Source organism: Caenorhabditis elegans, chromosome II (assembly GCF_000002985.6).
Source record: "Caenorhabditis elegans chromosome II".
NCBI classification, from domain to species: Eukaryota; Metazoa; Nematoda; class Chromadorea; order Rhabditida; family Rhabditidae; genus Caenorhabditis; species Caenorhabditis elegans.
In genome coordinates this window covers 290,452-317,636 of record NC_003280.10, presented here as the reverse complement: position 1 = coordinate 317,636, position 27,185 = coordinate 290,452, and the positions used below count along the sequence as shown (strand labels likewise).

Genomic DNA, 27,185 nt, shown 5'->3' with positions numbered 1-27,185 from the left:
ATTTATTCAAATGTTATGTTGTTATGACATTGGCAATATTTGATTTCAATACTAAAAAATCTTTGAACATTATTATTTTTCTCATCAATTGAAATTATTTTATTAATGGTGACTTCCAAAAAAGTGCAAAAGTATGAAGAATCATATGAGTTGCAACTGATATAGAGGCCGCAATTGAGGACGCCAGATTTGGTACCTGAAACGTAGAATTGAAATTGGGAATTGAGTATTGAATCTCAAATTGGCGCATCTGGGACAGTTGGGACAAAACTTTTGGTCAGAAAACTCAAATTATCGAGAGCATTAGCTAGGTTAACAAAAACTGATCGAAATTTTGAAAAAAATCCTCTGACCAATCAGCGACATTGGCCATGTCCATTACTCGTCGGTTATTGGTCACCTCGCCAGAATTGGTTTGTTTTAATTTTGGTAATTTTCGACTTATTTCCATAATTTTTGGTAACTTTTTTTGCAATTCTACAAATTAGAATTCTGGAAAAAATACCAACAACGTGGCTGGCACAAACCCGTTTTAAAAATTTAAAAAATTTTTGAAATTATAGCTCATAAAATTTCAATTTCAAAAACACACAATTTTCCTTATCAGTCGGTAATCAGCTGGTGAACACCTCCTGGAACGGGTGTTATTTATTTATTTACTCTTCCTTTGATAAAATGTCTGATAGTTGAACTCATTGTTTTCCCAAAAAATTCGAAATTTGAGAAAAAATGCTTGAAAATCCAGATTCTGTGGAAAAATTTCCAGTATTGGATCCTCTGTAAGTGATTTTGTAATTTCAGAAAAAAAAATTTAATAAACATTTTTTGAGAAAACGTTTTTCAGAATTTTTTTCAGAAAAAAGAATGTACTCCTGTCCCTGCACTCTCTTTCATCTTTAATCCACGTGGCAATGTTCTATTTCCTATTGGTCCAATGGAGTAAAGTCGATATTCCAGTTATCACGCATTTTCAGAGTAGGAATCCAAAAATTGAAGTTGTTAAGGTTTTTGAAACTTAATTTTCAGTTTTCTGTCTGGTGATTATTGGAATCGGATTATTGATTATCTTGATCTTATTTTTCATTATTTTTAACAACGAAATGAAAAGTGACTCACATGCAAGACGATTCTTTCATATGTAAGTTTATGTCTTAAAAATTGAGATTTTAAATTTAATGCTGCTCAAACCAGCTCAAATTCTAATTTTTCCAAAACATTCTTGCGGGGGTACAAAATTTTAATATCAATTTTGATATTTTCGGTACAAACTTTTTAAAATTAAGACAATTGTTTTGGCTGAATTTTTGGTTTTTAAATTTTAAAAGTGGAGTAACGCCGGTGGGGACAGTGTTAAAACTACTTCAATGGTGCCAAAATGACCGAATTTCAAAAAAAAAACCTTTCCAAAAAAACGTTTTGAAAATTTTAGAAGTGTTTTATTATGATATTCGGTTATTTTGGCTCATCATAAGTGCATTTAGACAAAATCCTCACTGGTGCTACCCCAAATAAAACTTTTCACCATTTTCCAGTTGGCCACTGGTACATATCGCCTTATCCACCGCCTATCAGCTCTTCACGCAAATTGTGATATCTCATTGGAAAACTTACCAGGTTTGTCAACCTATATAATTAAATTCGTCAGAAAATTTTTCAGATCCCAATCCTCTACTCATCCTGTGCAACTACCGTCTCTGTTGGCATTCATTTAGTTCTGCACTCCATGTCGGTTTTTTGGAAAGTATAATTTTTTATAAAATTTATTCAAATGTTATGTTGTTATGACATTGGCAATATTTGATTTCAATACTAAAAAATCTTTGAACATTATTATTTTTCTCATCAATTGAAATTATTTTATTAATGGTGACTTCCAAAAAAGTGCAAAAGTATGAAGAATCATATGAGTTGCAACTGATATAGAGGCCGCAATTGAGGACGCCAGATTTGGTACCTGAAACGTAGAATTGAAATTGGGAATTGAGTATTGAATCTGCTAAATTCTGAGAAAGAACTTTCATACTTTTATTGACAATTGAGATGCCAAAAGTTGAACAACAAACTGATAGATTGTTGCACACGCGATGTTGAACAGGGGGAGTCTGAAAATACCTTTAAAACTTGATTGAGATTGATTTTAGCCGAAAGCTTTTTCTCTGGTTTAGGTTCAGGCCTAGGCTTACGCTTTGGCTTAGGCTTAGGCTTATCCCTAGGGGTACATTCTAGCTTGGCCTTTTTCCACTTACAAAATGAAAAACTCCGTCTCTGCCTTTTCGTTTTTATATTTTCCGTGCAACATCCAGACGAAGCCGCCGAACGCGAGAAGTAATAAACACAAGACGAAAACCATCAGAATAATAGCTGAAATTAGGTTTGATTTTCTAAATTTTGAGTCAAAATATTCTGAAACTCACCTCCAACTACAGTAATTTTTGGATCGATTGCATTGTACCATTCAAGAAACAAGGTATAGGTCATAATGACATGAATTAAAAACGAGATACCGTGTCCAATGAGGAGTTTCTTTTTTTGCTGCAATATTTTTCAAAATCCAATAAAAATTATAACTTTGACCCACTCTTTCACATCGGGAGGAAGGTTATACTGCATTTTTGCGTGCTCTTTTTCCCCGTTCGAGGCCTGAACTGTCTCTGAGGCACAATGGCCGTTCAACGTATGACGTCCGAGTGAGAAACTTTGCAAGGCTGCGCCAAAGTCCTTGATTAATTTTGGGTCCCGAATGTATTGCAAAACAGAGGCAATGTTCTGCGGGATATGTTCACTGAAAATAACTTTTTTTAAAAATCATCTTAAACGCCTTTTTGTGTTTTTTTTTCAAACACGTATGGATTTCTTTGACTTTTTTGGTATGAAAATTGTTGTTTTGGGGACAGAGCGTCGGCGTGAGTCTCGCACTTAAAATCTTTTTTTTAATTGACTCACTCTTTGTGATCTGTTGGTGTCTGTTTTGGGTCGGTTGCACTGAAAATAGTTACATTAATTATTCGATTTGTTCAACTTTTCGAATTTTCGAATAAACCGTCAAATATGATTTTTAAAAAAGAACTCACTATCAGCATTATTTTGTACTTCATGAGTAGTATGTATTTGTCCGCTCCGGTGCAGCTTTCAACCCACTTTTTGGGTCTCATGTGTCGGAGTACAGCTGATTCCTTCACATTATCTTCACATTTTTCTGACATGGACAATATTTTCATCCAGTTAGATAACATTTTCCAGGCAAGAACATTTCCATATTTCTTGAAAATAATCAGTATTGTTCCAATTCGACTCCGAAAATGATTCAGAATTTCATCGTTGGAACATATTTGGTGACTTTTGTTTAGAATGTTCTCAATATTCTTGATTGTTTTCGAGATTATTTGATAATCCGGAAAACTCGTTTGATCGGTTCGAATGTCCAAGTCGAAGACTTCGAACTCGTATTTTTCAATTTTTTCAGTGCAATTCTGACTTCTTTGTGCAAGTTGATCTACTATCGTGTTTTCCATCTTGACTTTTGAAAAAAAAAATTAAATTGACAAGCTGCAGACTTTTCAATTAATGACAGAAGATGTGTTTTGCAAAGGTGTTTGAAGAAATTTGCTGAATTGTCCGATTTGATGCTGATGAGAATCAGACTTTTTGACGTAGCTCTCTCTTTTCTGATGGTTTGAAAAAAAAACTAACGAAACAAAGATTCCAATTGGTTGTTGGTGTTGTAGCGGTAGATGTAGTGGAATGATGATAAAATTAGCTCTTTGATTCAGTACTTGTTGAGGTTAGAATAGGGTGAGTTCCCATGTCCCTTTCTTTTTCCCTCGGTTAGTTGTCTTCGTTGTCTCTTTTTCCGTCTTGTCCTCGGGGTCATTATTCATTTTGCCAATGGAGGTATCTCTTTTTTTCGTGCACTCTCTCATTGAGAGTAGTACTCCACAATAAACAATCGGAGCGAAAGTGTAGATAACAGCAACGTCTCGGACCAATTGTGTAAACCAGATTGGTTTTTGCAATTTTGCAACTCGATTGTATAAACGTGACGGAACAACTTTTCTTTCATCGATGAGTTTAATCATCTTTACACTGATGAAGACCTTGCGAGATAAGAATAAATTTTTGTGGAGTATCAACTCTCGTTTTTTCCTTATCTCATTTCTTCGGGAATTCCAGAAACAAATCATTTTGTTGTTCCTTTTCGCTGTCTCTGCTATTAAGAAACTGACTATGTCTCAAATAGGGGAAACTTCGAAGCAGCTTTTCCATTTGGCGTTTCAAAAAAAATTTGTGGAATCTTTTCTGAATGGGAAAACACGGAAATAATTCAATGCGCGGCTTACATACTTGACGACTTAAAAAAAAACCTGGAGACAAATGTGTTGTGTCAAGTCTTGCCATTCGTCGGACTAAGATGCAGTGAATCTTTTGAGTCTACGACGGGAATTTTACTGATCAAACTGGAATCAATGAAGATGAATTGTGGAGGTAGAAGAGTGAATTGTATTCCCACTGTTAATTAGAGCATTTTTTCCAATTACTCCCTATATTAATTAACGGGTAAACAAGGAACGAATGTGATGCATATTATCACGTCTGACAATAAGCATGCTATTTGAGATTCACTGGACTAGAAACTCAAAAGTTGTTGTGAGGTTTGAATCAACAATTCTCAAAAAGAGTCTACTCTGACTAGCTCTTTTCTTGAAATGGACCAAATTCAAACTCTCGTTCCATAGTTTTGAAAACAATACACAACTGAATCAGCTTTTGTTTTTTTCTGGAGAGCGTAGATTTTTCATGGGCTTTTGAAAAAAAAAATTATTTTATCGTCCTTTGGATGAGTTTCTTTGAAGAGAGAGAGTGTGTGTGTTTTTTTTGTATTTTTTCTTGGGTTTTTAGAGATTAAAGGAAATAGAGAGAAATTAATTTTACTTGATTTTTAGAAAAATTTAGTGAAATTGAAAAGAAAAAAATGGTAAGACTCAAAAGACTAGAACATCGAACCAAACTCTGTCTGCCTTGATGGAATAGAGCACAGACACCACTAAACTAGTTTAGAATGGAAGGATCTCACCGAAAACTTTTCAGATGAAATAAAAGTTTTTAGGTGGAATTTTTTTCTTTTGACTTTGAAGAGAGAAAATCATATGAAGATGAAATCTCAGTCAAAAGCTCGGTGGTACCTACATGTTACCGTACGCGATCGTGCCAGATCTCGTAGATAAAATAATAGAAAACATATGAATATATCGATATGTTTATTGAGATGAGGGGGAGAAGGACGGGTGTCCGTCTCCCAGCCTCCCGATAGAATGATGTTAATTCTCATGGAATAGAATGTCTCTATTCTCTCGTGCTCTCTCACCCCACCAACTGTCGTTGACAGATGGCAATGATCAAGGGCACTCGATAAATAGAAACCGAGAAGCAGTATAGAACTGACCTCTCACACTACTATGCGGCTGCCCCGCTCCCGACCTTTATGATAACCCCACTTCCTATATTATTCTTTTTATGTATTGCATATATTCTATTATATATATATAAACATCCTATAACCCCAAGGAATTCCAGGTCGGTATATTTAACCTCAACGAGGTACTTTAGGCTAGGAATAAGAACCACTCTCAACCCTAGCGAGAGTTAGATAAAGGTTGATTATAATATTAGGTGCCGAGAGCACGCCTATAACATGAAGGTACCACCGAGCCAGGAAATAATTTTTTGGGGTGCCCCTGTATGTAAGATCGCAGGTTCCAAAATTGTTTCTGCGAACTCAGAGGAGTCAGGAGTTCACCTAACTATTCCCTAGTAAGTGTGCCATAACCGCTACACCAAGGCCACACCAATATCTATTTGGATTCCCCCATTCCTATCACCATCAAACCCCTTCCCATCTATTATTCTATTCTCGTCTGGTTGGAAGAGCATGGAGACAGTTTCCAGTACACATCACGCCTCTGCAAAACGGACAAAGCAGATTCTCTTCAAACGGTCAAGGAATTCCCGACGTTGGACCAACTCCCCCTGATGCGGCTTGAGTTTTTTTTCTTTTGATTATTAGTTGTTCTTTATTGATTCAATCTCTATTCTAGCCTGAGGGCATCATGAGCCAAGTTTGAGCCATTTTATTGTGTTGAGTAAGCAAAGTTCCCCGCACATTTTTTTTTGAGTATTGAGAATACACTAGTTTGAAGAGTTCCCCATTTTCTTTGTATTGTATGTAGATAAGTTACTGTTGAGTAAAATGACCTCTAATTATATTGTTAAGTCCGTTTTCTTAGAATTTCACATTTTGAAATAAGTATTTGTGTCTGCCTGAGGCAATAGAAATTAAAGAGACTCTGTTGTATTGCATTTTAATGAGATGAGAGTAGGATTTTATTTGGTATAGTTTTTTCATATGTTGTTTATCCTTCTTGAAAGGGCTTTAAACTCTTGCACTAAAACACTAGCGCTTTGAGGACAAAGCACTTTTGAGAGGGTAGGATGGCGTGCCGTTACCGTCATCTGTTATTTTTCTTTTTGGGAATCTGAGTTCTGTAAGCCTAACATCAAAAGCTTCGGGACGAAGCTGCTCAAAAAGGGCGGCATGTGAGAGGTCAGTTCTATACTGCTTCTCGGTTTCTATTTATCGAGTGCCCTTGATCATTGCCATCTGTCAACGACAGTTGGTGGGGTGAGAGAGCACGAGAGAATAGAGACATTCTATTCCATGAGAATTAACATCATTCTATCGGGAGGCTGGGAGACGGACACCCGTCCTTCTCCCCCTCATCTCAATAAACATATCGATATATTCATATGTTTTCTATTATTTTATCTACGAGATCTGGCACGATCGCGTACGGTAACAGTAGGGCGACTCCCACCAGACTAACTTGTGTGCGCCTGCACTTAGGGGCGGGCCGCCATGGAAGTAAATGAAGAAGGAAGATAGGCATGCCTGATAGGAGGCTTGCCATCGTATCCTTCCACAGTTTATTTATTTACTCTTCCTTTGATAAAATGTCTGAAACGTAAGTTGAACTCATTGTTTTCCCAAAAAATTCGAAATTTGAGAAAAAAATGCTTGAAAATCCAGATTCTGTGGAAAAATTTCCAGTATTGGATCCTCTGTAAGTGATTTTGTAATTTCAGAAAAAAAAATTTATTAAACATTTTTTGAGAAAACGTTTTTCAGAAGTTTTTTTCAGAAAAAAGAATGTACTCCTGTCCCTGCACTCTCTTTCATCTTTAATCCACGTGGCAATGTTCTATTTCCTATTGGTCCAATGGAGTAAAGCCGATAATCCAGTTCTCACACATTTTCAGAGTAGGAATCCAAAAATTGAAGTTGTTAAGGTTTTTGAAAATTAATTTTCAGTTTTCTGCCTGGTGATTATTGGAATCGGATTTTTGATTATCTTGATCTTAATATTCAGTATTTTTAAATCCGAAATGAAAAGTGACTCACATGCAAGACGATTCTTTCATATGTAAGTTTATGTCTTAAAAATTGAGATTTTAAATTTAATGCTGCTCAAACCAGCTCAAATTCTAATTTTTCCAAAACATTCTTGCGGGGGTACGAAATTTTAATACCAATTTTGATATTGTCGGTACAGACTTTTTAAAATTAAGACAATTGTTTTGGCTGAAATTTTGGTTTTTAAATTTTAAAAGTGGAGTAACGCCGGGGGGGCAGTGTTAAAACTACTTCAATGGTGCCAAAATGACCGAATTTCAAAAAAAAACCTTTCCAAAAAAACGTTTTGAAAATTTTTGAAGTGTTTTATTATGATATTCGGTTATTTTGGCTCATCATAAGTGTATTTAGACAAAATCCTCACTGGTGCTACCCCAAATAAAACTTTTCACCATTTTCCAGTTGGCCACTGGTACATATCGCCTTATCCACCGCCTATCAGCTCTTCACGCAAATTGTGATATCTCATTGGAAAACTTACCAGGTTTGTCAACCTATATAATTAAATTCGTCAGAAAATTTTTCAGATCCCAATCCTCTACTCATCCTATGCAACTACCGTCTCTGTTTGCATTCATTTAGTTCTGCACTCCATGGCGGTTTTTTGGAAAGTATAATTTTTCATAAAATTTATTCAAATGTTATGTTGTTATGCCATTGGCAATATTCGACTTCAATACTAAAAAATCTTTGAAAATTATTATTTTTCTCATCAGTTGAAATTATTTTTTCAATGGTGACTTCCAAAAAAGCGCAAAAGTATGAAGAATCATATGAGTTGCAACTGATATAGAGGCCGCAATTGAGGACGCCAGATTTGGTACCTGAAACGTAGAATTGAAATTGGGAATTGAGTATTGAATCTGCTAAATTCTGAGAAAGAACTTTCATACTTTTATTGACAATTGAGATGCCAAAAGTTGAACAACAAATTGATAGATTGTTGCACACGCGATGTTGAACAGGGGGAGTCTGAAAATACCTTTAAAGCTTGATTGAGATTGATTTTAGCCGTAAGCTTTTTCTCTGGTTTAGGTTCAGGCCTAGGCTTACGCTTTGGCTTAGGCTTAGGCTTATGCCTAGGGGTACATTCTAGCTTGGCCTTTTTTCACTTACGAAATGAAAAACTCCGTCTCTGCCTTTTCGTTTTTATATTTTCCGTGCAACATCCAGACGAAGCCGCCGAACGCGAGAAGTAATAAACACAAGACGAAAACCATCAGAATAATCGCTGAAATTAGGTTTGATTTTCTAAATTTCGAGTCAAAATGTTCTGAAACTCACCTCCAACTACAGTAATTTTTGGATCGATTGCATTGTACCATTCAAGAAACAAGGTATAGGTCATAATGACATGAATTAAAAACGAGATACCGTGTCCAATGAGGAGTTTCTTTTTTTTGCTGCAATATTTTTCAAAATCCAATAAAAATTATAACTTTGACCCACTCTTTCACATCGGGAGGAAGGTTATACTGCATTTTTGCGTGCTCTTTTTCCCCGTTCGAGGCCTGAACTGTCTCTGAGGCAGAATGGCCGTTCGACGTATGACGTCCGAGTGAGAAACTTTGCAAGGCTGCGCTAAAGTCCTTGATTAACTTTGGGTCCCGAATGTGTTGCAAAACAGAGGCAATGTTCTGCGGGATATGTTCACTGAAAATAACTTTTTTTTTTTAAATCATCTTAAACGTCTTTTTGTGTTTTTTTTTCAAACACGTATGGATTTCTTTGACTTTTTTGGTATGAAAATTGTTGTTTTGTGGACAGAGCGTCGGCGTGAGTCTCGCACTTAAAATCTTTTTTTTACTTGACTCACTCTTTGTGATCTGTTGGTGTCTGTTTTGGGTCGGTTGCACTGAAAATAATTACATTAATTATTCGATTTGTTCAACTTTTCGAATTTTCGAATAAACCGTCAAATATGATTTTTAAAAAAAAACTCACTATCAGCATTTAATTTGTACTTCATGCTTGAATATTTTATAAGATAACTATTATTTTAGTATATTTCTATTTGAATCAATAATTTACTTACTCTTTGTTTTCATTTGAAGATGTTTTCTTTTGGTCGGTTGCACTGCAAATAATTTTTTAAAAATTTTTTGAATGGCCAAAAAAAAATTTAAAATGTATTTCCTGCATAAATATTTCAAAAGGTGAATTTTTCTTTAGTATATATTTATTTCAATTAAAAATTGACTCACTCTTTGTTACCATCTGTGGGTGTTTTACTCGGATCGGTGGCACTGAAATTTTTTTATAAACGTTTTTTTTTTCAAGTTTTATTTCAGATTAACAATAAGTTTCCGATTAAAAAAAACTTGATGATCAAAATTTTTTATTTGCTAAAATCGTATTAAGTTAGAGTTTAACAAATCAAAGTAAAAATAAAACCCAATAAATCTGAGGGTATAACAATTTCCGTAAAAACTGAAATTTCACTAAAAGAATGTTCAGCTATTTTTCATCAGTATTAAAAACTTAAAAGCACAACGTACTCTGCCACTTCTTGCTCATCATGTTTCCTGAAACTGTTCAATATTAATCTATCCTAAAAATATAAAAGCGACTTACTCATTTTTTGGGTCGGTTCCCGAAGCTTGTGTGTCTTTTTGATCATCAGACATACTTCAAAAACTATTCCAACAAGGTCAGAAAAACCAAAAAATGTCAATTTTGCAAGGTATCTCTTTTATCTCCCGCTTTTTGTACGGAGCATTGTACTGGCAAAGGTCAATTGCTTCTTCTTCCACTAACTGATAATTATGCTCCGCCCTCATTCCGTAATGAAATTCAACAAGACTAACAATCAGGAAGAGTTGGTGAAAAAGATCACGGGCATCAAAGAGCAGTACACAGGTTTAAGGAAATAATTTGTAGTGCTAATCGAAAACTTTTTAGTAGGACAGATTTAAAAAAAAACTAACAATGTTTTTATTTTACCGTCAGATTTCAAAACGAGACATGTGTCATTTGAAAGTTTTCTATAAGGATAGGTCACTGCAAAACTTTAAGCGGCAAAACCATGCTCTAAACCCCAAAAACTTCGATCTGAAATTGTTTCAGTGCATTTTTTCACTACTTTGGAGGCCTGTAGAATTGCTCCAAATGCTTTTGTTCGCAAACTTTTAATGTTTTTCAGAACGGTTAGAAGTAGGTGAACATTCTGGGAAATTTTTGAAAATTTTAAAAATTTTTTAATCTGATAATTTTTAGACCAAGTGGAGTGAAAATAATTTCAGTTTTTGTTCAAAAAAAAATTGTCATTCTTGAAAAATCCGTTTTTGAATATATTTGTAAGTCAACAAAGGCCTGGGTTGTGCACCTATGCCTCACATGATAGACTCCAAGATTAATAACAAACATACAATATTACTTTTTATACTCCCATTGGACTATAATTCTAGTTCAAATATATTGTCGGTCTCCCGTTTCACCCAGGAAGAAAATTTTTCAAACCACGCAAGACACAAAACGTGATTTTATCAGTGAAAATCAAGTCAATACGTTTTAAACAATTAAGAGAGGAGCCTTATTGCAACCTAATTTTTTTTCTTCCGTTTGTTCAAGTTTATATTTTGTTCTGATAAGAAGTGGCATGCACACGGATGGAGTCTTCCAAAGGGGAGAGTTGAAATAAAACAAGGTCTCAATTATTCCAACAGGTATTGTCTTTATTTTGTAGTTCCATTTGAAAATAGTCACATTTGAAAATTATTACTGAGAGGAACCAGTTAAACTTGGTGGAAAACGGAAAACTCAAAAAAAATTGGAATGGCCTAGAGCTCCCATGAGGTCGCCGCTACGGTGCCCTCGCCGGCCTCCCGGCGTCACTCACTCCGCTTGTATCCGAATGTATGTAGCGGTGCGGTACCCCGAACACGTTAGGCCCGCATTTTGCGTCTCACTTAGCTGGGAACCCTAGCGTGGTCTGACAAACTATTTGAATAGCTTTTAATCATAAAACGCTTAAACTTTATTTCTTGAAAGCTTTTTGAATTTTTTTTTCAAGAAGGGTGAAAAAATTTCAGATTTGAAAAAGGATTCAGTAAATATATTCATCCCGAAACATCGAATGAGTCTTGAAATCACTGAAACATGCATTGAAAAAAATTCAGAATACTGTTAAAACATATGCTTTAAATGAGATGAGATTCGTTTTGAATTCTGCAAGTTAACATGCTTAATTCCCTATTTAAATGTTAATGGAACTCATTTTGCACTTTGAAATTATGTTTATATAACTACCTGAAAGAAGAATCGTATTAAAATTCCACTATCAATTTTTATCAACTCACTGCCATTATAGTGGTTATTGACTAACTGGCGCCACGTTTATTCATTGATAGTGCTTTCAAAATCTTAATGATTCTTCCTTTATTAGGAATAATTTGGTTTCCGGTGGAACTTTTTTTTGTCAGAAAAATAAAATCAAAAATCAGTTTGTTAAAAAAAATTCTACCAATTGAAATATAATAAGTGGTATACATATGCCAATTGAATTTCCAAGTACTTTTCGCGCATTGAAAAGATCCGGATTTTCCGTTCCAAAACCTTCACTTTATGCGCCGCCCGTCTCTATTTTCAGCAGGAGAGGGAGTATATAAAAGACTAGTTCTTGCCGCAAAACTTCATTAAACCATGAATTTGAACCAAAGTTGTTCACTGAAAAAGTTTCAATTATCTACAGTAATACGTGTGTCTTTCATCGCTTCGTCCCTATTGATTTCGTTATGTCTGTTTTTGATTATGATGACGTCACGGGAAATCTCCGAGTTCCGGGAGCAGACTCTGGATGATTTAAAAGAATGGAAGGTTGGTCAGACTTTTTATTTGCCTGCACCTGGACAAAAAAGTTTTCCAGTACTTCTCCGACGCCGCGTGGAATGAAATGACGTCACTGACAATTCGAAAAGCCAGAAGTCCATCAACGACAGGAAACTCTGGAAATGCCGGAAAACGATTCTGGGCAAAACGATCTTATGATAGTTATGCTCCGCAGCAAGTGAATTCGTATGCAAGAGTGAATAGTTATGCGACTGCACCCGTTTTACAGCATCCAACACAACAGCAATGCAGTTAGTTTTTTTTCTTCAAAAAATAACATCCATTTTGCGGGCGGAGCTTGGATTCTGTGAGAATTTTCGTTTAAAAAATGGGAAAGCTCGTTCAGCAAGATACATTTGTGAGCGGAGCCTAATATCCATTTTTTGGGCGGAGTTTGGTCACAATTTGACTATTTGAACATCTTGTATCTCTTTTTTTAGAAGAAAATTATAATTTTATAGAATTTTGCGAAAAACGGAAAAGATAAAAGGGCAAAAACTAAAAACGAGACTACAAACTACAAAATTCAATTTTCAGATTGTGCCCCACAAGCCAACAATTGTCCACCAGGACCACAAGGCCCCACTGGTTACCCTGGAGCTCCTGGAGAACCGGGCTCTCGGGGTCTCGATGGACGTCCAGGAGCCAATGGTGTAACCCTTATAGCTTACGATCAAGAGATTCCAGGTTGCATACAATGTCCCCAGGGTCCACAAGGTCCTCCTGGTGCCGTTGGGCCTTGTGGACCTTCTGGAATTCCCGGGCTCCCAGGGAATCCCGGATACACCTCTCCTCCAGGACTTCCTGGGCCACCGGGGCCTTGTGGTGAAGCTGGACGGGAAGGTCCCAATGGTACACCAGGCCTTAAGGGAGAGCCTGGAAATAACTCGATCCGTCAGATATCCCTACCAGGCCGTAAAGGCCCTCCAGGACTTCCTGGTCAATGCGGACCACCAGGGCCACCTGGATATACACCGCCTCCAGGACCACCAGGAACACCTGGAGTTCAGGGAGAAGCTGGACAGGATGGAGAACCAGGGGTACCTGGAGTTACTGGCTATCCAGGAGTTCGTGGGCCACCGGGGCAGGATGCTGAATATTGTCCGTGTCCACCAAAGAACGCAGGAGTCAATCGGAATAGTTATGTGCAGCCGGCACCAGGTAGGCTACTTTTTTCCATTAAGTAGGCGGGGCTGATATTACGGCCTAAAAAAACTCAAATTTCAAATTTCAACATATTTTTTACAGTGTCCACAAGCTACGCCACAGCATCCCAAAGCCGTTACGTGTCAGAGTACAATAAAGAGGATGAGTACAGGAAACGAGTGCTGGCTCGAGTGCTCAAGAAGCAGAGACGACTACTTTTGGCGACAAGAGCAAAGAATGTTCGCCGGAAGCCTGTTAGTCACGCTAGTCCGTAATTATTTTTATTTTTGTGAAATAAATTTGTATAAACTTTTTCACGGACGTTTCCAGAAAGTATACTGTCCCAAAAATTTTAATTGGGCTTCGCATGGGCCCCGCCCACAAGGCTCGGACAGAAACCCTTTGTGAACGGGAAGATTTTTTTTCTGGAAATTTTAGAATTTTTTCTGAAATTTTCTTTTGGCAAAATTCCTAATGAAATCAGTCATTTTGTGGGTGGAGCTTATGAGTGTAATAGCGAAATTGCTTGAGACCAGGACGAATTTTTTATAAACTTTATTCTTCACAAAATACAAAATACAAATTTCATATATTTATCATTTCTTCTCCGTGCTCTTCAAGAATTCCAGAACCTTTCCGGAAAACCATTTGGGATATTTCAAATAAAAATCGTGTCCTCCTTGTGCATGAATCTCAACTTTTGCCAAACTCTTGAGCACTGGGATGAAGCATACATTCGGGTCACCACAGAACCGGTCCAATCCACCATTCATCACTAGTGTCGGGCATTTGACTTGTGGAAGTACCAGGTCACACGGGAAACGGCCACCGCAGAACGAGTGAACTCTGAAAATTCGTTTGGTTAGGTAGGAAGCAGACGTAGGTCGCCTTGAAGGTAGTTGGCAGACATATTTGTGCCTACAGGAATATACACAACTTCGCATAAGCCCCGCCCACAAAACTCACTGATCTACGACGTCACAAAGTGCCGCCCATTGTGTCCGGAGTGTTTCCGGCGAATAATGGTCCAAATATGGTTGACGACCGGCTGCTAGCCAATGATTTGTTTCACGCATTCCTGAAATTCCAAAAATTAATTTATAAAGAGCACAAAACCAATAGATGGCCACACCCATAAAATGGACGTTCGATTTATTTTCCCATAAAAAATCTTGTAGGTAGGTAGGCATAAATTGCTGCTTCTATGTGGAAAAATGGGCCATATTGGTGTCAAATTAAGAAATTTCATTAAAAAACAGTAATCTTCCAAATATATCTAAATATCTCACCCTTGAAAGCCATGGCTCCTAGATGATTAACTTTTGTTGCACCAGCCATTACAATCATTCGATTCACTTTTTCCTTTCCTTTAGCTGCCACGTGGACCGTTGTTCTAGCACCTTCTGACCACCCCATCACGGTGAACGGCTCTAGTTTCAGGGTCTAAAATTTGGAGGCTTTTTGAAAACGTAAAAATTTTAATTTCAAAATTAAAAGCTCACCTCCATTAACCCTAGGCAATATTCACTATCCTTCATACATCTCTGAACTTCTTGTTTTCGCTCTGGAGGTCTTGAGGTACCGTAACCTGGAGGATCAATCCCAACAATTGTGACCTGATCTGGTGGGAAATGAGAGAGCAATTTGAGTGGCCAATCTTTTTTATAGCAGCCGACAGCACCGCAAATCGCGAGAATGTAGTTCGGACCGTGGCCGTATTTACAGTAACCGATTTGAGTGTCCTTGATGTGTTCCGAACTTTCGATATAGTCGCTTTGAGTCATTTTTCTTTTGCTGAAATTTATTTAGGTGTTTAATTTGTTAATTATGAGGTAGCGACGGTGAGGAAATTTTCCGGATAATATAAATGTTTGAGACACCTTTGTGACCTTTGAGACCGCACACCTTTGAAGTACATCTCCCCGATTTCTTCTATCCTAGAAAGAGACGTAACAAGGGTCAAGGTTCAAATGTATTGCTAAGAGAACGCCTCTTGTGGTGTGGTAGTACTACAGTATTTACAACCTACTAGTACAGTAGGTCGTATATATTGTTATTGTCGATGATTTACAACCACCGGATTGACCTAGAATTAACATAGGTATTTGAAATCGGTTTAGGCCAAATAATTATGGTTCCGCGACATTTATAGAATTCGGAATTTTCTGAAGAGCGAGAACATGTATTGTGAACCTCTACAATATTTAAATACAGAAATGTAGAGTACAAAACATTGTTTTTTGATCGACTTCCAGAATTATGATACGTGAAAACTGATAGTGAATATTAAATTATTCGAAAATCGGACACATGGAATTATTGATCTCAAAAATTCGGTGAAATAGGCTAAAGAGGAAGGAAAACCAAAGAGGAAATTTTAAAAGTGCATGTATTTGAATGACGAATAGTTCTACGAAAAAGATTTTGAAAGTCCGATAGGAATGAGAAATTTGTAGCCTACAGATTAAGATTTCAGAAGGAATTTGGACAAGACCGGATTAATTTTGTGCCTGTAAGCTGCGGAAAGTTCTAGAACCATCTGGAAAATACGAGAAAGTTTTGGAATGTTCTAAAACCTTCTGAAAAATTAGATAGAATTCCGGAATGTTCTAGAACTATCTGGAAAATACGAGAAAATTTTGGAAGGTTCTGGAACCTTCAGAATAATTCGAGAAAATTTTGGAAGATTCTAGAAAGGTAATAAAAATTATTAAAAAAAACATAACCACTAAAACACCGAAACATCTAGTTATTTGTAATATAAATGTGTAGTTTCTAATAAAAAGGAACTATGAAACAGTAAAGTAAACCTTTTGATTTATACTGGGAGAGTATGCAGATTTCAATCTAGGATATGAGGGTAAATAGGGAATAACAGGTGAAAGTGTACAAACGCAGTCGGAGGAAGATGTTGTTAAGATGAAAGAAGAAGGAGAAGAACACAGGCACTTGGACACACAGAGGGAAATAAATGGGAAATGAAAGGGAAAAGGGATATGGAAGAGACAGAAAATTGTTCCTATTGTCTGAAGGTATTGTATAAAACCGCAAAGAGGAAATTGATGATCGAATCATGTGATTTTGCGGGGAGTGCTGAAAGCATTTTTTTCAGATTTGTCAAGCTTGGGTCTTTGATCTTTTAGGACAACACAGTTTTACACATCTGGAACAATGCGGCTTCACCCATGTTGTCGAACACAAATAAATTTTTATGAACCAAATTTAATCAATAAAACTTGAAAATTACAATATTAGAGAAAAACTTGAAGACGATTTTCTCATTTTCCAGTATTCCCTTGTTTCCGTGTCAATGTCCAAGACTCCACTTCCACTGGATCTCCAAGCGGCTCCCATTGATCCGTGAGCTGTCCTTGTCGATCTCTGAATACTCTAGCTCGTCTTAGGATTCTTCTATATACTGTCGCAGGGTACTATGTGTCGCAGTGTTCATTGGGGTCCTGCCGGTTGACAACTTGCACAGGGACTCTATCAAAGTTTTGATCATGAAATACAGGTAGTTGTTGCGCTGTTCCCTGGAAGATTGGATTGATTGAACAATTTTTTTAGCATCACCTTTTTAAAATATCAGTTTTTAACTGGTCGGTTAAAAAATCCATATATGCCTGCCACCCGATATCATCATTTTAGGTGACTAGCGGGCCTATGGGCCCGCCAGCCCTTCGGGAATGGGGATAGGGTTAATTCGCTCTAAGTTATTAGCAAGGTAGCTGGCGCAGGTTCTCGGCTTTGCCTCGAACCTGTTAACGGGTTATTCGAGATCTCTTTGAAATTATTTCAGGAGTGGGGTATATGTTTAGAAAACTTGACTATTCAGGTTTGAGGCTTCGCCTCGAAGCTCTTACTGTGTAAATTGAAATCTCTTTAAACTTTGATTCATTGCTCCAGGACCGACACTGTACGAATAACTTAGGCTGAGATTTTGTTCAAGAATAATTAGAATGTATTCAATAAAATAAGTGAACAAAAATTAGGAACAGAACCGTTTTGAATGTCATGATGTATAGGTTCCTTAAGAATAAAATATAATTGTTTCAAACTGACGGGTTAATAATGTTTTAATTCCCTTAATCCACTTACCAGATCGACTTCAAGAATCCTCCTGGAAACAATTCTCGACTCTCCGGACAAAATCACAGTTGGTACATTTTGACAAAAAGCATAGGAAATAAGTAAAACGATTCCCAGAAGAATCATAGCAGCGAAACTGAATGAGGAACTTGTTGTCAAACGATAATAAGCTTATCAGTTCGTAGACTAATGATAAGACTAACATGCTAACTGGTAGGCAGTTGCAAAACATCTAGAGGTGCTTTCCATTTGCTTGCAGGAATCGTCATTCTTGGTTTTTGGATTGTATGCTTTATTATTATTAATGTTGTAACTTAAATAAATAAACGATCAAATAAATAGAATTTCACAGAAATTATAACATCAAAATCCTTTCAATACTTTGCGGACACATTGAGCACCGGGATGGTGTTAGAGGTGCCGTTTCGAATGGAAATTTCCATTACTTGGCACATGAAATTCGAGAGATCACGGCGGACACGTGGTGTGAAGAGGAAGATGAAGATTGCATTGGAGACGGTTAGCATGTAGAAGACGACGAAGAACTGGAAAAAAAAGTTTGTAAGGGGGCTGCGAGCAGACTTAGGTTACCCATTCATGCATGAATATGATGATTCCCCAGGTGATAGTGAATGCCTCGAAGAGCTCGTACATAAGCATCCAGAATTGGAAAAAGGAGTGGATGATGATGAAGTAGAGCAGGGTATGATCATTTTTGTGGTATCGCTCATTTCTTGGAAACTCTCGGATTCGGAAACTTGTCATGAAAATGTAGACGTAGGTGATAGTTAGGAAAATTATAAGCCAGGCAATGATGATATATCTTTGGATCTGGAAACTCCACACATTTTTAGAAAAAAAATCTTGCAACACTTACAATTCCCATGTAAGCAGGTTCAGTTGAATATTTCCATGCACTTCCATCCCAACTCCAAACTCTGTGGCAAACCATTGAGGGGATTGAGCAGACTGCAGCTCCAACAGTGGACAATGACAAGATTAATTTAATGTTTCTTTTGGAGAATGACTGAAAGTTTTGAAATTGTATGAACTTCAGATCTTCAACATACGTTATGGAACGTGATGAAGGTTGCAAAGTATCTATTGACTGCCATAATAGCACCACCAGCGATGTTCAGTAGGTAGAGGACACAGGTTCCGATGCTTGCCATACGAGTCACATAACCGAGAATGTCCCCATGGATGACATACTTTTGAAATGTCATCCAGAAGAGACAGATGCAGTGGAGAACATCGGCGATTCCTGGAAGGGATTTGAAATTTTAGATAAAGATTTAAGATCGGTAATTTAATCATATTGATAATCTGTGAGCCAGTTGAAAGCGTTTCCTTTTTTATAAAAAATGTTCAAAACAACTAAACGACACACATTTGTCGTATCTGCCTGACTTTTACAAGATTCTGGATCCAAATTTAGCATCATCTGATACGAATGATTCCGTAATTTCACACATTCATTAAACATTATTTAGAAATTCAGGTATCAGACTTTGTATGCCGATGATCAAATGACTTTCATAGAATCCCAAAAACTTCATTCCTTTTCTCCGGAGCCTCGGAAAAATCATGCATGACGTCATTGACTTTTGCAACACCTAACACAGATCACTATGTATCTTTGAAACATTATTTAAAAAGTCAGATATCACTTTGTATCCCGATGTTTCAGAAGATCAAGAAAAGAGAGTGACTGCCGGAAATACCTCCTGCTTCTGACACGAATCTCCTATTTTTTATAAAGTAAAATGTAATTTTGTAGGTTTATTCATCTTTAATGTCACTTGACTGATCACCACTTCCCTACAGAAAACTACCTGAAGAAACTCAACTCTACAGGGACCCCATTGACTCATCGCATCCCCCACTCTCCAAAATTCTCTCAAACATCAGATTTTGCTTCCAACTAACATCCAACATCAACCTCGAAAATATCAACGTTTACTAAACACTTGTCTATGAAAAACCGTGCGACTCGGCTGTCGACACAAACTCTAGTTACCAAGGGTCCCCTAGAGACAGTAGTCACAGAATTGGATACGTGTTTATCACAAAAATGGAGATTATAATATTGAATACTTGAACTAGGAAATAGCTTTTTTGGGAAGCTGAAGCTAGAAACGGTTGCGGGGTGAAAACCAGAAGATCAACAACAAATGAACAAGGAAGAAGATCACAGGTTGTTATACGGAAATAGAAAACAAAATGAAGATTTCGATAAAGCCACGACTGTCCCATTACGGTTTGATCTACAAAAAAGCGGGATTATTTTGCCCAAAGAAATGTCTGACATCGCGTGTAAAGATGACTCTACACAAAAAAATTGGAACCCCATCAAACTCTTGATAATCTTTGGAAATTTTCTAAGTCTAAGTCTAACAATAAGATACATTGACGACGCCAATTGGAGGATCTTAAAACTTTACGACCAGCATAAGAACCATCTCTAACAAAATTCTAATCAAACATGGCAAAGAATCTCCCAACCCACCGATGTAATAGAAGATCCGGTAAAACGGAGCACACTGCCAGTCAGTCTTGATGATTTTTCGTACGACATGAAGCACAGCAGCGTAAAACACAGTTCCAAGAATTTCCAAGCAAAATCCCGGAATCATCATTGCTTGAAAATCCATATAAGGTTCAGTTGGAAGTGAAGAATTGGTTGGAGCTGCTGCAGGTTCGGCTGACATGACTTTTCTGGAATATGTTTGTATTGAAATTGATGATGAAAAAAGTAAGAATGGTAGCTGCTGAATAATCTAGCAGAGAGCTTCAGAAAACGAATAAAGGGGCGTTGCTCCAAAGGGGCGTGGTCTCGTAATGAGCCGCGGCATTTATCAGTTGTGGATGAATAATTGGGTGATATAGATGAGGTTCTTGGGTATTTTAATGAATCAAAAGAAACTAAAAGCTTAAACTGGATATCTCTGAAAAATACATCGGATATTCGGTGTCTGGGAAAAAGTAAAACCCGGATGAAAATTTTAATTTGATAAATTCCGTGCAATTCCGTGAACACGTCACGTGAAGAATGACAATTCAAAAAAAAAACCTAAAAAAGTAATTATTTTCAAAAATATGTTGAAAGCCTTGCTCCCTCTCCTGCTCTGGATCTCGACGGGATCCACGGCTCCAGCCGGTGTTGCCACGTATTTGAGATCCAATGGAATTGTGGCTTTCCACAAGTTATATCACCTGAAGATGAACTTCCCGAGAGCCAAAAAACACTGTGAGCAGAATGGAGCTCATCTGGCGGGGATCACATCTAGAGAAGAGGCTCAGAAGTTGATAGGTGAGGCTTTTGAGCTGCGTGACTATGATATGGTTTGCAAGAAAATTGTAGGCTTATTGGGATTTGCAGACAAAATAATGAATTTATGATCTTTCGGATTAAGGAGTTTTATCTTACAATTAGTTTTGTGAACACTTAAGACTAATCGGAAATTATGTTCAGACCTCGCAAACGAAGCCGGTGAAAGTAACGAACAATACTGGCTCGGCGGTCAACGGAAAGGAGAATGCTACGGAATGCGCAACTACGACAAGGATCACGGACTCAATGCCACTTGCTCATTGAGCAACGTGGTTCAATGGTTGGATAACGTGGCGGAAACCATTGATCCGGATTGGTGGAAGATCCCTGGACCATCGCATATCCCTTTCAATATGCCTCAGCAGTGTCTATCGTTTGTGCATGGAGACCGGGATTGGACAACTCCGAATGATCCGGGATTCTTGGATGATATTGGTTGTGATGTTCCGCGAAAGTTCTTCTGTACGGAACTTCACGAATGGTAGAGATATGGGAACTGATGATGAAGATGATATTTTCTATGATAAAATGAATATGTTTTGAAGTCTAGTAACAATTGTTTGTCGTGGTTAATGAGTTAGACACGGAAGTTATATTCTTTAGAGATTTTCCTGCAAGTCGAACAAGAGACCTAGGTGTCTGGATCATTCAGATATGCGGCATGACTCTTTTGAGAATCAAGTTATACAAAATCTTACAATTGTCGAACGGCGGTGGCCGAAATTGCCTCTAGTTTCAGCTGCGACCCAAGAATTTGTAGTTGATTTTTTGGCGCTGTGGAGGCTCCATTTATAGTTGGATTGAGTGAAATGCAAATATAGGATTTTTGTCTTGAATATGAACAGGTCAGTGTAAATATCGATCAGAACTTTAGTACTTAAGCTAGCCAATAGCCAAGTATGTACTGTCGTCTCCTCTACGGAACCCATCCTGTTACTCTGCATGCAAACCTAGACGGCCTGTGAAAATGGCACGGCCCTTGGTATTTACATGATATCTTCAATAAAAGGTTAGGCTTGTCCCTGGAACACTACAATGAAGTGCACTGTAATAGGAAGATTCCAAAGTTCTTCCTGATCCCCCGCACATAATCTATAGCAACTAGAGAATACTTATATATTGTCATTAATTGCACTTATCAAGTACACTTACCTAGTTGTCATGTGGAAAATGTCATTAAAGTGCATATCAAAGAAAACTGATACTTCTTTGTGTGACTGAGTCAAACTAGATATATCTCATATTTTTTATGGTACTACAAAAGACTGCGTGTAAAGTTAGAAACAAGGAGGGAAATCTTAAAATAGAGGTGATATGATTTTTGATGCCTATTTACCAGGAACTGGCTGGAAACATTATCGATGATTGGGAAAAGTTTAACAGGTAGATGAATAATAGCCAGTTAAAGAAGAATATATAAGTAGCAATATGATAAAAAAGCAAATGTAGGAAGAGCCAAGACGCAAATTCATGTGAAAACACGTGGTGCCAGGCTGCCCCATCACTGTTTGATCTACAAAAAAAGCGGGAATTTTTCGCTCAAAAAATGTGACGTCAGCATGTTCTTAACCATGCGATTATCAGTTGAAAACTCTGCGTCTCAACTCCCGCATTTTTTGTAGAACTACGTAGAGCAAGCCGAAATGAGACACTCTGACACAACGTGTAAAATTGGAAATTTTATTTCAAAAAAAAAAAAAGTAAATTTAAATAGAAAAAATGATTCCCGAGGGATTTTCAAGTTTTTTCAAGTTTTAGTTTAAGCCTGTCGAAGGAGGAAAATTATTTGCTTAAAATTTTTGTCAACAAATAGTATTTTAAATCAGAAATGGATGTTTATACATTATGCACCACAAGTTGGTAGTTTTTTTCGACTCTACTGTCCTAATATTTCCTAATAAATGTACCTAATCCTAATAAAGTTCCCTAATGTTTCTGTGCAATTATGATTTTTTTAAAATAAAAATCACAATTACTATAACGTGGAATCATATTTAAAATTCAATTTTTTGTGAAACGTGGAATACATCATAAATATTTCTTATCTTCAATTAATCTCTGATAGATTATTTAAAAAATTTTCCAATTTATTTTTCAATCTTCAAATTCCACAATTTGGTGACATTTCCAACAATGCTCTCAAATTGGAATAATTTTGATATTCATCTTATACTTCTCAAATCACTGGCACTCATTATACCAATTATCTCTGGAGTGTTGATATTATGCAGTCATAAGCGTGGAGAAGCAAAAACGAAGAATGCAGGTTCTCGGTTGGTTTTTATTTTAATTTGCATGATATTTTCCACAAGTAAGAAATGTTTTTACAGTACAAAAAAGTCAGCGACGTCGACCTCAATTCCAGCTCCAGCTCCAGCTCCAGCTCCAACTGAAGCAACTACAATTGCAAAGGATAGTTTGATGGGAAAACTAGAGCCGCCGAAGGAGCCAGTCAAAGAACCGGAGAGTGATAAAAGTGGAACGGGGTAAGCTTTTGTTACAATTTACATTACCTGAAATTATTTTTTTCAGGCCTGTTAACTCTGTTAAATGGCTTCGTGGAAGGAAAAAAGCTTGGAAATCAAGGAAAGGAAGCAAGAAAGGAAAGAAACCAAAAAAAACCGAAACGGATTCTCAGCATACTCAAGTTATCGAAATGGAATTAGGAAAGGCTGCAAGGTTGGTTTTTTGTTTTCAATTTCATTCATAACTTGTGAATTATTTTAGATCTGGCGAAGGAGAATCCAAATTGACAGCTAAAGAAGATCAGAAAGTTAATGAGAAGCCCGATGGGAAGACGGTTCAGTTTGCGGATAAGCTGGTCAAATCAACGTTGACCCCGACTGAGCAGAAATAGATCGATTTAATGGGAACTGGATTATGTTAGTTGGAAATGAAGTATCTCAGTTGTCTTTTGTTCTAAAAAACTTGTAATAGGGGTGAATTTCGTACCATGTCAGAAATAAATGTACCGGCAAGAAAATGATTAGACGTCACAAGATATACAGACCCACACTGCAAATCCCAAGAGTTATGACGACAGAAATTGAACAGGAGCGCGCCACATAAAATTGCATATATCTATTAGCAGAAAAATGAATCGGTTATTGATATGGGGAAACACTGAGCAAGAACTACATAGATAGTTAGGCTTAGAGGGTGAAAAAATTTCAGTTGTATGTAATAAGAGGCTTCAAGCATGCGACAGTGCTTTAGTTTACTCGGATATGAAGATTGTGCAAAATTGTCCAAAATTTATTGAAAAGTTTTATTCTGACATCAGGTCATTTAAGCACTTATTTCCCTAGGCATGAGTGTGTGCGAAGAAAATTTATTCAACGGTAACTATCTATAGTTTCAACCATCTTCCGAGTTTGAACTGATCTTTATACCTCCAGAGAAATCAACAATGATCGCACAAAATGAATTTATAAAATAATGTAACATCTCGCTTTGTTTTCGACAATAATCGAGCTCAGTTCTTGAGATCAATGCTAATTGAAGAAAATTAAAGTGATCAGGTTTTTTCTGGAGGATAAAGTTCAGTTTGAATAAACTAAACCATTTTTCTCTTGAAATCTTGCAGTTCTTTTTTATCTCAGTCAGAAATTCTTAACTTACGGTTCCTATTATAAAATTTAAAAAAAAACAGGGTTTAGTGAATAAAAGAAATGTATACATGCACAGGCAAGATGTCGGTGGAGGTAACCTTAACGGTAGAGCACGTGGTGTCAGGCTGTCCGATCACTGTTTACAAAAAATGTTTACAAAAAATCTACAAAAAATGTGGGAATTGTTCGCCCCAAAAAAAATGTGACGTCAGCACGTTCTTAACTATGCGAAATCAGTTGAGAACTCTGCGTCTAAACTCCCGCATTTTTTGTAGATCTACGTAGATCAAGCCTTTTTGGGCCTACTAGGATATTTTAAATGATAGAAAATGAACCGTAATGGCCAAGCACAATTACGATAAATTGTATCGAAGATTTGTCAAAGACGGAAGTATGATGATTCTTTAAACAAAAAATCCTGATATCTTCTGGCATTCAATCAACCACTTTTCGTGTGGAAATTCAAAAAATCAAAATCAGAACAATCAAAAATACAAAAAATGTCATGTTTCTCGGACTTGCAACATCTCTGACGTGACAGAATCCGGAAAAAAATCATCGCTTTTTCTGAAAATTGGAAAAAAAGACCACAAAAGAGAGTCAGAAGCCGATTATCAAGGTCAGAATGCGTCAGGATCTGAAAATAGAGAGTCCAAGACGGTCAATTTCGGCACTGGAGGTAACTCCGGGCTTCTGGGGGCTCAAGGCTTAGTTAGTTCTCTGGTTCAGGACTTGATTCACTAGCTAGGCTTTGGCTTTGGTTTAGGACTAGACTTAGGCTTAGGCTTTGGTTTAGGATTAGACTTAGGCTTAGACTCAGGCTTATGTTTAGGCTATGCTTAGTTTTAGGCTAGTCTTAGGCTAGGCTTAGGCTTAGGCTTAGGGTTATGCTTAGGCTTAGGTTTAGGCTAGGCTCACGCTTAGGCTTATATTTTGGATAGACTTAGGCTTCAGCTTTGGCTTAGGCTAGGCTTACGCTTAGGCTTAGGTTTAGGAATAGGCTAGACTTGGCCTTAAGCATTGGCTTTGGCTTAGGTTCAGGCTGTGGCTTAGGCTAGGCTAAGGCTTACTTTGTTAGGCTTATGTTTAGGATAGGCTTAGGCTTACACGTCTTACACTTAAGTTTAGGAAATAATATAAATTCGCAAGAAAAATGAGAAAAAAGGAAAAATCAAAGTTTCGTGAGGGAAATAACCGCGGAAGTCATTTTAAGTTGCTCGCGCGCGCGCTCTGTTGATTAAGCTCATCAGAGTATGTCCTCGTTACTCGGGTGACTGCTGTCATTGGATAAACAAATTTGTAGTTTTCTCGGAGCTTTCTAGATTTTTTATTTAAAAAAGAAATGTATAATTTATAGGTGTGGGAAAAACGTGAAATTGTGACGAATATACAATAAACCAAGAGGAAATTCAGCGAAAAAAAAACGGGAAGAATTAGAGCTTCAGGAGCATCGGAGCAATAAGGCTGGTGGCCTTGTCCTTTCCCTCAAGCAGCTCCACAATTTTCAGCGCAAATTCGAAGGCAGTTCCGGGTCCACGAGAGGTGATGATTTTGCCACTGACAACAACACGATCCTCCGAGTACTTGTAGCCTGGAAATCACAAGTTTTTCGGGGAGAAATGAAAATTTGGGCATAGCTTCCGCATCCCCAGTGACAAATGTGCTCTATTCCACCGAATTGTTGGTTGGAATACGGTATTTATTGCATGTTTCAGCCGAGAATACCGATATTCATACCATCAATTTGGATAGAAACACATAAGTCATGAAAGTTATAGGATCTCACTAAGTGGCCGCGGAAAATTCGGTGGCCGAGTTTTTTCCAGGCCACGTTGCAAGTGAAAAATTCGCTAGTTTTGCCTAATGTAGATTTTTTTAATGAATAGTTAAGGCTCCCCTATGAAATTGTTCGATTTTTAGCGACTTTTCACCAAAAAAAGTGCAAAACCAGCTGTACCTCCTTTCTCGAGTTTCTCCTTAACACTTGGATGACTTGTCACAAGTTCTGCCTTGACTCCATGGCTCAAGAGTGCAATTGGAGCTGCACAAATTGCTCCAATCAGCCCACCAGACTCTACTTGGCTCTTGAGAACATCGCGGACAAGTAGGCTTTCAGCCAACGTGTTGCTGCCCGGTTGGCCGCCTGGAAGAATCACAATATCGAATTTTTCGGTTTCCACGTCTTCGAGTTTGACGTCTGGCACGATGTGGGCTCCGCGAGCACATTTTACCTGGAAAATGTGAATATTTATGATTTTTGACTGGTTTCGAAAAGAAAAATTATTTGAAATTTCTGAATTTTTCTCAAATTTAAACATATTTTGGGGTTAAAATACCTCAATTATTGATTTTTTTTTTTGGGATTTCGGAATTTTTAATTTTTTAAATTCTAGATTTTTTACAATTTTCTGCTAATTCCCGTACCGGTTCGGCTCCATCTAATCCGGCATAAACCACACGAATTTCACCACGAGCAAGTACATCTCCAGTGATAATGACCTCCATTTCCTCAGCTCCTTCGGCCGCCAATATGATTAAAGCCGATTTTTGAGCCATTTTTCAAAGTTGCTCAGTTGAAAAATTCTGAAAAAGGGAAAAAAACTCAAAAGTAAGTTTTAAAAATTAAAATTTTTTGGTTTTTGACGTTTTTTTTTAAGTTTATGTTTAGGAGATTAGTCAATTTCTTGGTTTTTGACTTCAAATCTGAAAATTT

General features: G+C 37.2%; 10 protein-coding genes, 1 non-coding gene and 1 pseudogene across 17 annotated transcripts; 5 read left to right on the top strand and 7 right to left on the bottom strand.

Moving 5' to 3' along the window:
• Positions 1-729: 729 nt before the first annotated feature.
• K01A2.9 (MiRP K channel accessory Subunit) lies at positions 730-1,747 on the top strand (the record flags this gene model as incomplete). The annotated part of the gene is made up of 5 exons (NM_061306.1): positions 730-779; positions 857-975; positions 1,027-1,138; positions 1,533-1,614; positions 1,658-1,747. 5 exons carry the CDS (start codon positions 730-732, stop codon positions 1,745-1,747), a joined length of 453 nt encoding a protein of 150 aa, NP_493707.1.
• Positions 1,748-1,850: 103 nt separating this feature from the next.
• On the bottom strand, positions 1,851-3,512 carry K01A2.3 (annotated as a pseudogene). 2 transcript variants are annotated; one of them is made up of 7 exons: positions 3,072-3,512; positions 2,944-2,982; positions 2,579-2,782; positions 2,415-2,532; positions 2,247-2,361; positions 2,024-2,102; positions 1,851-1,954 (listed from the first exon to the last, which is right to left on the bottom strand). In that variant, coding segments are annotated over exons 1-7 (1,100 nt in total). The 2 variants fall into 2 exon arrangements; another variant differs by lacking the exons at positions 2,944-2,982; positions 3,072-3,512 and having other exon boundaries at positions 1,853-1,954; positions 2,569-2,610.
• Positions 3,513-5,479: 1,967 nt separating this feature from the next.
• On the top strand, positions 5,480-8,158 carry mps-2 (MiRP K channel accessory Subunit; the record flags this gene model as incomplete). Of its 3 annotated transcripts, none has more annotated exons than NM_001038246.6 (5): positions 5,480-5,571; positions 7,194-7,312; positions 7,364-7,475; positions 7,868-7,949; positions 7,993-8,082. In NM_001038246.6, 5 exons carry the CDS (start codon positions 5,480-5,482, stop codon positions 8,080-8,082), a joined length of 495 nt encoding a protein of 164 aa, NP_001033335.1. The 3 variants fall into 3 exon arrangements, with proteins under 3 accessions (NP_001033335.1, NP_001379580.1, NP_001379579.1); NM_001392991.1 differs by lacking the exon at positions 5,480-5,571 and adding an exon at positions 6,743-7,016 and having other exon boundaries at positions 7,993-8,158; NM_001392992.1 differs by lacking the exon at positions 5,480-5,571 and having other exon boundaries at positions 6,739-7,312; positions 7,993-8,158.
• Positions 8,069-10,183, bottom strand: K01A2.4 (the record flags this gene model as incomplete). Of its 2 annotated transcripts, NM_001381310.1 has the most annotated exons (10): positions 8,069-8,289; positions 8,359-8,437; positions 8,582-8,696; positions 8,750-8,868; positions 8,915-9,118; positions 9,282-9,320; positions 9,501-9,542; positions 9,670-9,711; positions 9,964-9,990; positions 10,040-10,183. In NM_001381310.1, the coding sequence occupies 10 exons, from the start codon at positions 10,090-10,092 to the stop codon at positions 8,188-8,190; spliced, it is 822 nt and encodes a 273-aa protein (NP_001367359.1). The 2 variants fall into 2 exon arrangements, with proteins under 2 accessions (NP_001367359.1, NP_001368516.1); NM_001381311.1 differs by lacking the exons at positions 9,282-9,320; positions 9,501-9,542; positions 9,670-9,711; positions 9,964-9,990; positions 10,040-10,183 and having other exon boundaries at positions 8,188-8,289; positions 8,915-8,946.
• A 1,708-nt stretch (positions 10,184-11,891) lies between these two features.
• col-69 (Nematode cuticle collagen N-terminal domain-containing protein) lies at positions 11,892-13,756 on the top strand. The gene is made up of 4 exons (NM_061301.3): positions 11,892-12,280; positions 12,330-12,543; positions 12,830-13,453; positions 13,541-13,756. The coding sequence occupies exons 1-4, from the start codon at positions 12,107-12,109 to the stop codon at positions 13,711-13,713; spliced, it is 1,185 nt and encodes a 394-aa protein (NP_493702.1). The 5' UTR covers positions 11,892-12,106; the 3' UTR covers positions 13,714-13,756.
• Positions 13,757-13,977: 221 nt separating this feature from the next.
• On the bottom strand, positions 13,978-15,232 carry K01A2.5 (AB hydrolase-1 domain-containing protein; the record flags this gene model as incomplete). Of its 2 annotated transcripts, NM_061300.7 has the most annotated exons (4): positions 13,978-14,284; positions 14,405-14,516; positions 14,728-14,881; positions 14,941-15,232. In NM_061300.7, the coding sequence occupies 4 exons, from the start codon at positions 15,220-15,222 to the stop codon at positions 14,035-14,037; spliced, it is 798 nt and encodes a 265-aa protein (NP_493701.1). The 2 variants fall into 2 exon arrangements, with proteins under 2 accessions (NP_493701.1, NP_001300559.1); NM_001313630.3 differs by lacking the exons at positions 14,405-14,516; positions 14,728-14,881; positions 14,941-15,232 and having other exon boundaries at positions 14,035-14,211.
• Positions 15,233-16,634: 1,402 nt separating this feature from the next.
• K01A2.6 (AMIN domain-containing protein) lies at positions 16,635-17,653 on the bottom strand (the record flags this gene model as incomplete). Its single annotated transcript, NM_061299.3, has 2 exons — positions 16,635-16,971; positions 17,537-17,653. The coding sequence occupies 2 exons, from the start codon at positions 17,651-17,653 to the stop codon at positions 16,870-16,872; spliced, it is 219 nt and encodes a 72-aa protein (NP_493700.2). The 3' UTR covers positions 16,635-16,869.
• A 149-nt stretch (positions 17,654-17,802) lies between these two features.
• Positions 17,803-20,247, bottom strand: B0432.1 (Serpentine Receptor, class T). The gene is made up of 5 exons (NM_001306571.4): positions 20,037-20,247; positions 18,598-18,791; positions 18,405-18,554; positions 18,119-18,358; positions 17,803-18,072 (listed from the first exon to the last, which is right to left on the bottom strand). Exons 1-5 carry the CDS (start codon positions 20,236-20,238, stop codon positions 17,902-17,904), a joined length of 957 nt encoding a protein of 318 aa, NP_001293500.2. The 5' UTR covers positions 20,239-20,247; the 3' UTR covers positions 17,803-17,901.
• A 295-nt stretch (positions 20,248-20,542) lies between these two features.
• 21ur-15113 lies at positions 20,543-20,563 on the bottom strand. The gene has a single exon (NR_050799.1).
• Positions 20,564-20,625: 62 nt separating this feature from the next.
• On the top strand, positions 20,626-21,410 carry clec-117 (C-type lectin domain-containing protein). Its single transcript, NM_061297.3, has 2 exons — positions 20,626-20,840; positions 21,003-21,410. The coding sequence occupies exons 1-2, from the start codon at positions 20,627-20,629 to the stop codon at positions 21,344-21,346; spliced, it is 558 nt and encodes a 185-aa protein (NP_493698.1). The 5' UTR covers position 20,626; the 3' UTR covers positions 21,347-21,410.
• A 1,520-nt stretch (positions 21,411-22,930) lies between these two features.
• Positions 22,931-23,773, top strand: B0432.11 (uncharacterized protein). Its single transcript, NM_061296.2, has 4 exons — positions 22,931-23,134; positions 23,192-23,347; positions 23,394-23,540; positions 23,589-23,773. The coding sequence occupies exons 1-4, from the start codon at positions 22,995-22,997 to the stop codon at positions 23,716-23,718; spliced, it is 573 nt and encodes a 190-aa protein (NP_493697.1). The 5' UTR covers positions 22,931-22,994; the 3' UTR covers positions 23,719-23,773.
• Positions 23,774-25,787: 2,014 nt separating this feature from the next.
• djr-1.1 (Glutathione-independent glyoxalase DJR-1.1) lies at positions 25,788-27,055 on the bottom strand. Its single transcript, NM_061295.8, has 3 exons — positions 26,897-27,055; positions 26,430-26,703; positions 25,788-26,063 (listed from the first exon to the last, which is right to left on the bottom strand). Exons 1-3 carry the CDS (start codon positions 27,026-27,028, stop codon positions 25,906-25,908), a joined length of 564 nt encoding a protein of 187 aa, NP_493696.1. The 5' UTR covers positions 27,029-27,055; the 3' UTR covers positions 25,788-25,905.
• Positions 27,056-27,185: the final 130 nt, after the last annotated feature.

Bases quoted from the DNA above. Each gene is read 5' to 3' on its own strand.
- col-69 (NM_061301.3), top strand. From the start codon at position 12,107: ATGAATTTGAACCAAAGTTGTTCACTGAAAAAGTTTCAATTATCTACA. The intron at 12,281-12,329 runs GTTGGTCAGACT...AAAGTTTTCCAG, and splicing joins ATGATTTAAAAGAATGGAAG to TACTTCTCCGACGCCGCGTG. The intron at 12,544-12,829 runs GTTAGTTTTTTT...TTCAATTTTCAG, and splicing joins TCCAACACAACAGCAATGCA to ATTGTGCCCCACAAGCCAAC.
- B0432.1 (NM_001306571.4), bottom strand. From the start codon at position 20,238: ATGTCAGCCGAACCTGCAGCAGCTCCAACCAATTCTTCACTTCCAACT. The intron at 18,792-20,036 runs GTGGGTTGGGAG...AATCCCTTCCAG, and splicing joins CCGGATCTTCTATTACATCG to GAATCGCCGATGTTCTCCAC. The intron at 18,073-18,118 runs GTAACCTAAGTC...TTTTTTTTCCAG, and splicing joins TCATATTCATGCATGAATGG to TTCTTCGTCGTCTTCTACAT.
- clec-117 (NM_061297.3), top strand. From the start codon at position 20,627: ATGTTGAAAGCCTTGCTCCCTCTCCTGCTCTGGATCTCGACGGGATCC. The intron at 20,841-21,002 runs GTGAGGCTTTTG...AATTATGTTCAG, and splicing joins AGAGGCTCAGAAGTTGATAG to ACCTCGCAAACGAAGCCGGT.
- B0432.11 (NM_061296.2), top strand. From the start codon at position 22,995: ATGCTCTCAAATTGGAATAATTTTGATATTCATCTTATACTTCTCAAA. The intron at 23,135-23,191 runs GTTGGTTTTTAT...ATGTTTTTACAG, and splicing joins ACGAAGAATGCAGGTTCTCG to TACAAAAAAGTCAGCGACGT. The intron at 23,348-23,393 runs GTAAGCTTTTGT...TATTTTTTTCAG, and splicing joins AGTGATAAAAGTGGAACGGG to GCCTGTTAACTCTGTTAAAT.
- djr-1.1 (NM_061295.8), bottom strand. From the start codon at position 27,028: ATGGCTCAAAAATCGGCTTTAATCATATTGGCGGCCGAAGGAGCTGAG. The intron at 26,704-26,896 runs GTACGGGAATTA...CACATTTTCCAG, and splicing joins GATTAGATGGAGCCGAACCG to GTAAAATGTGCTCGCGGAGC. The intron at 26,064-26,429 runs GTACAGCTGGTT...TGTGATTTCCAG, and splicing joins GGAGAAACTCGAGAAAGGAG to GCTACAAGTACTCGGAGGAT.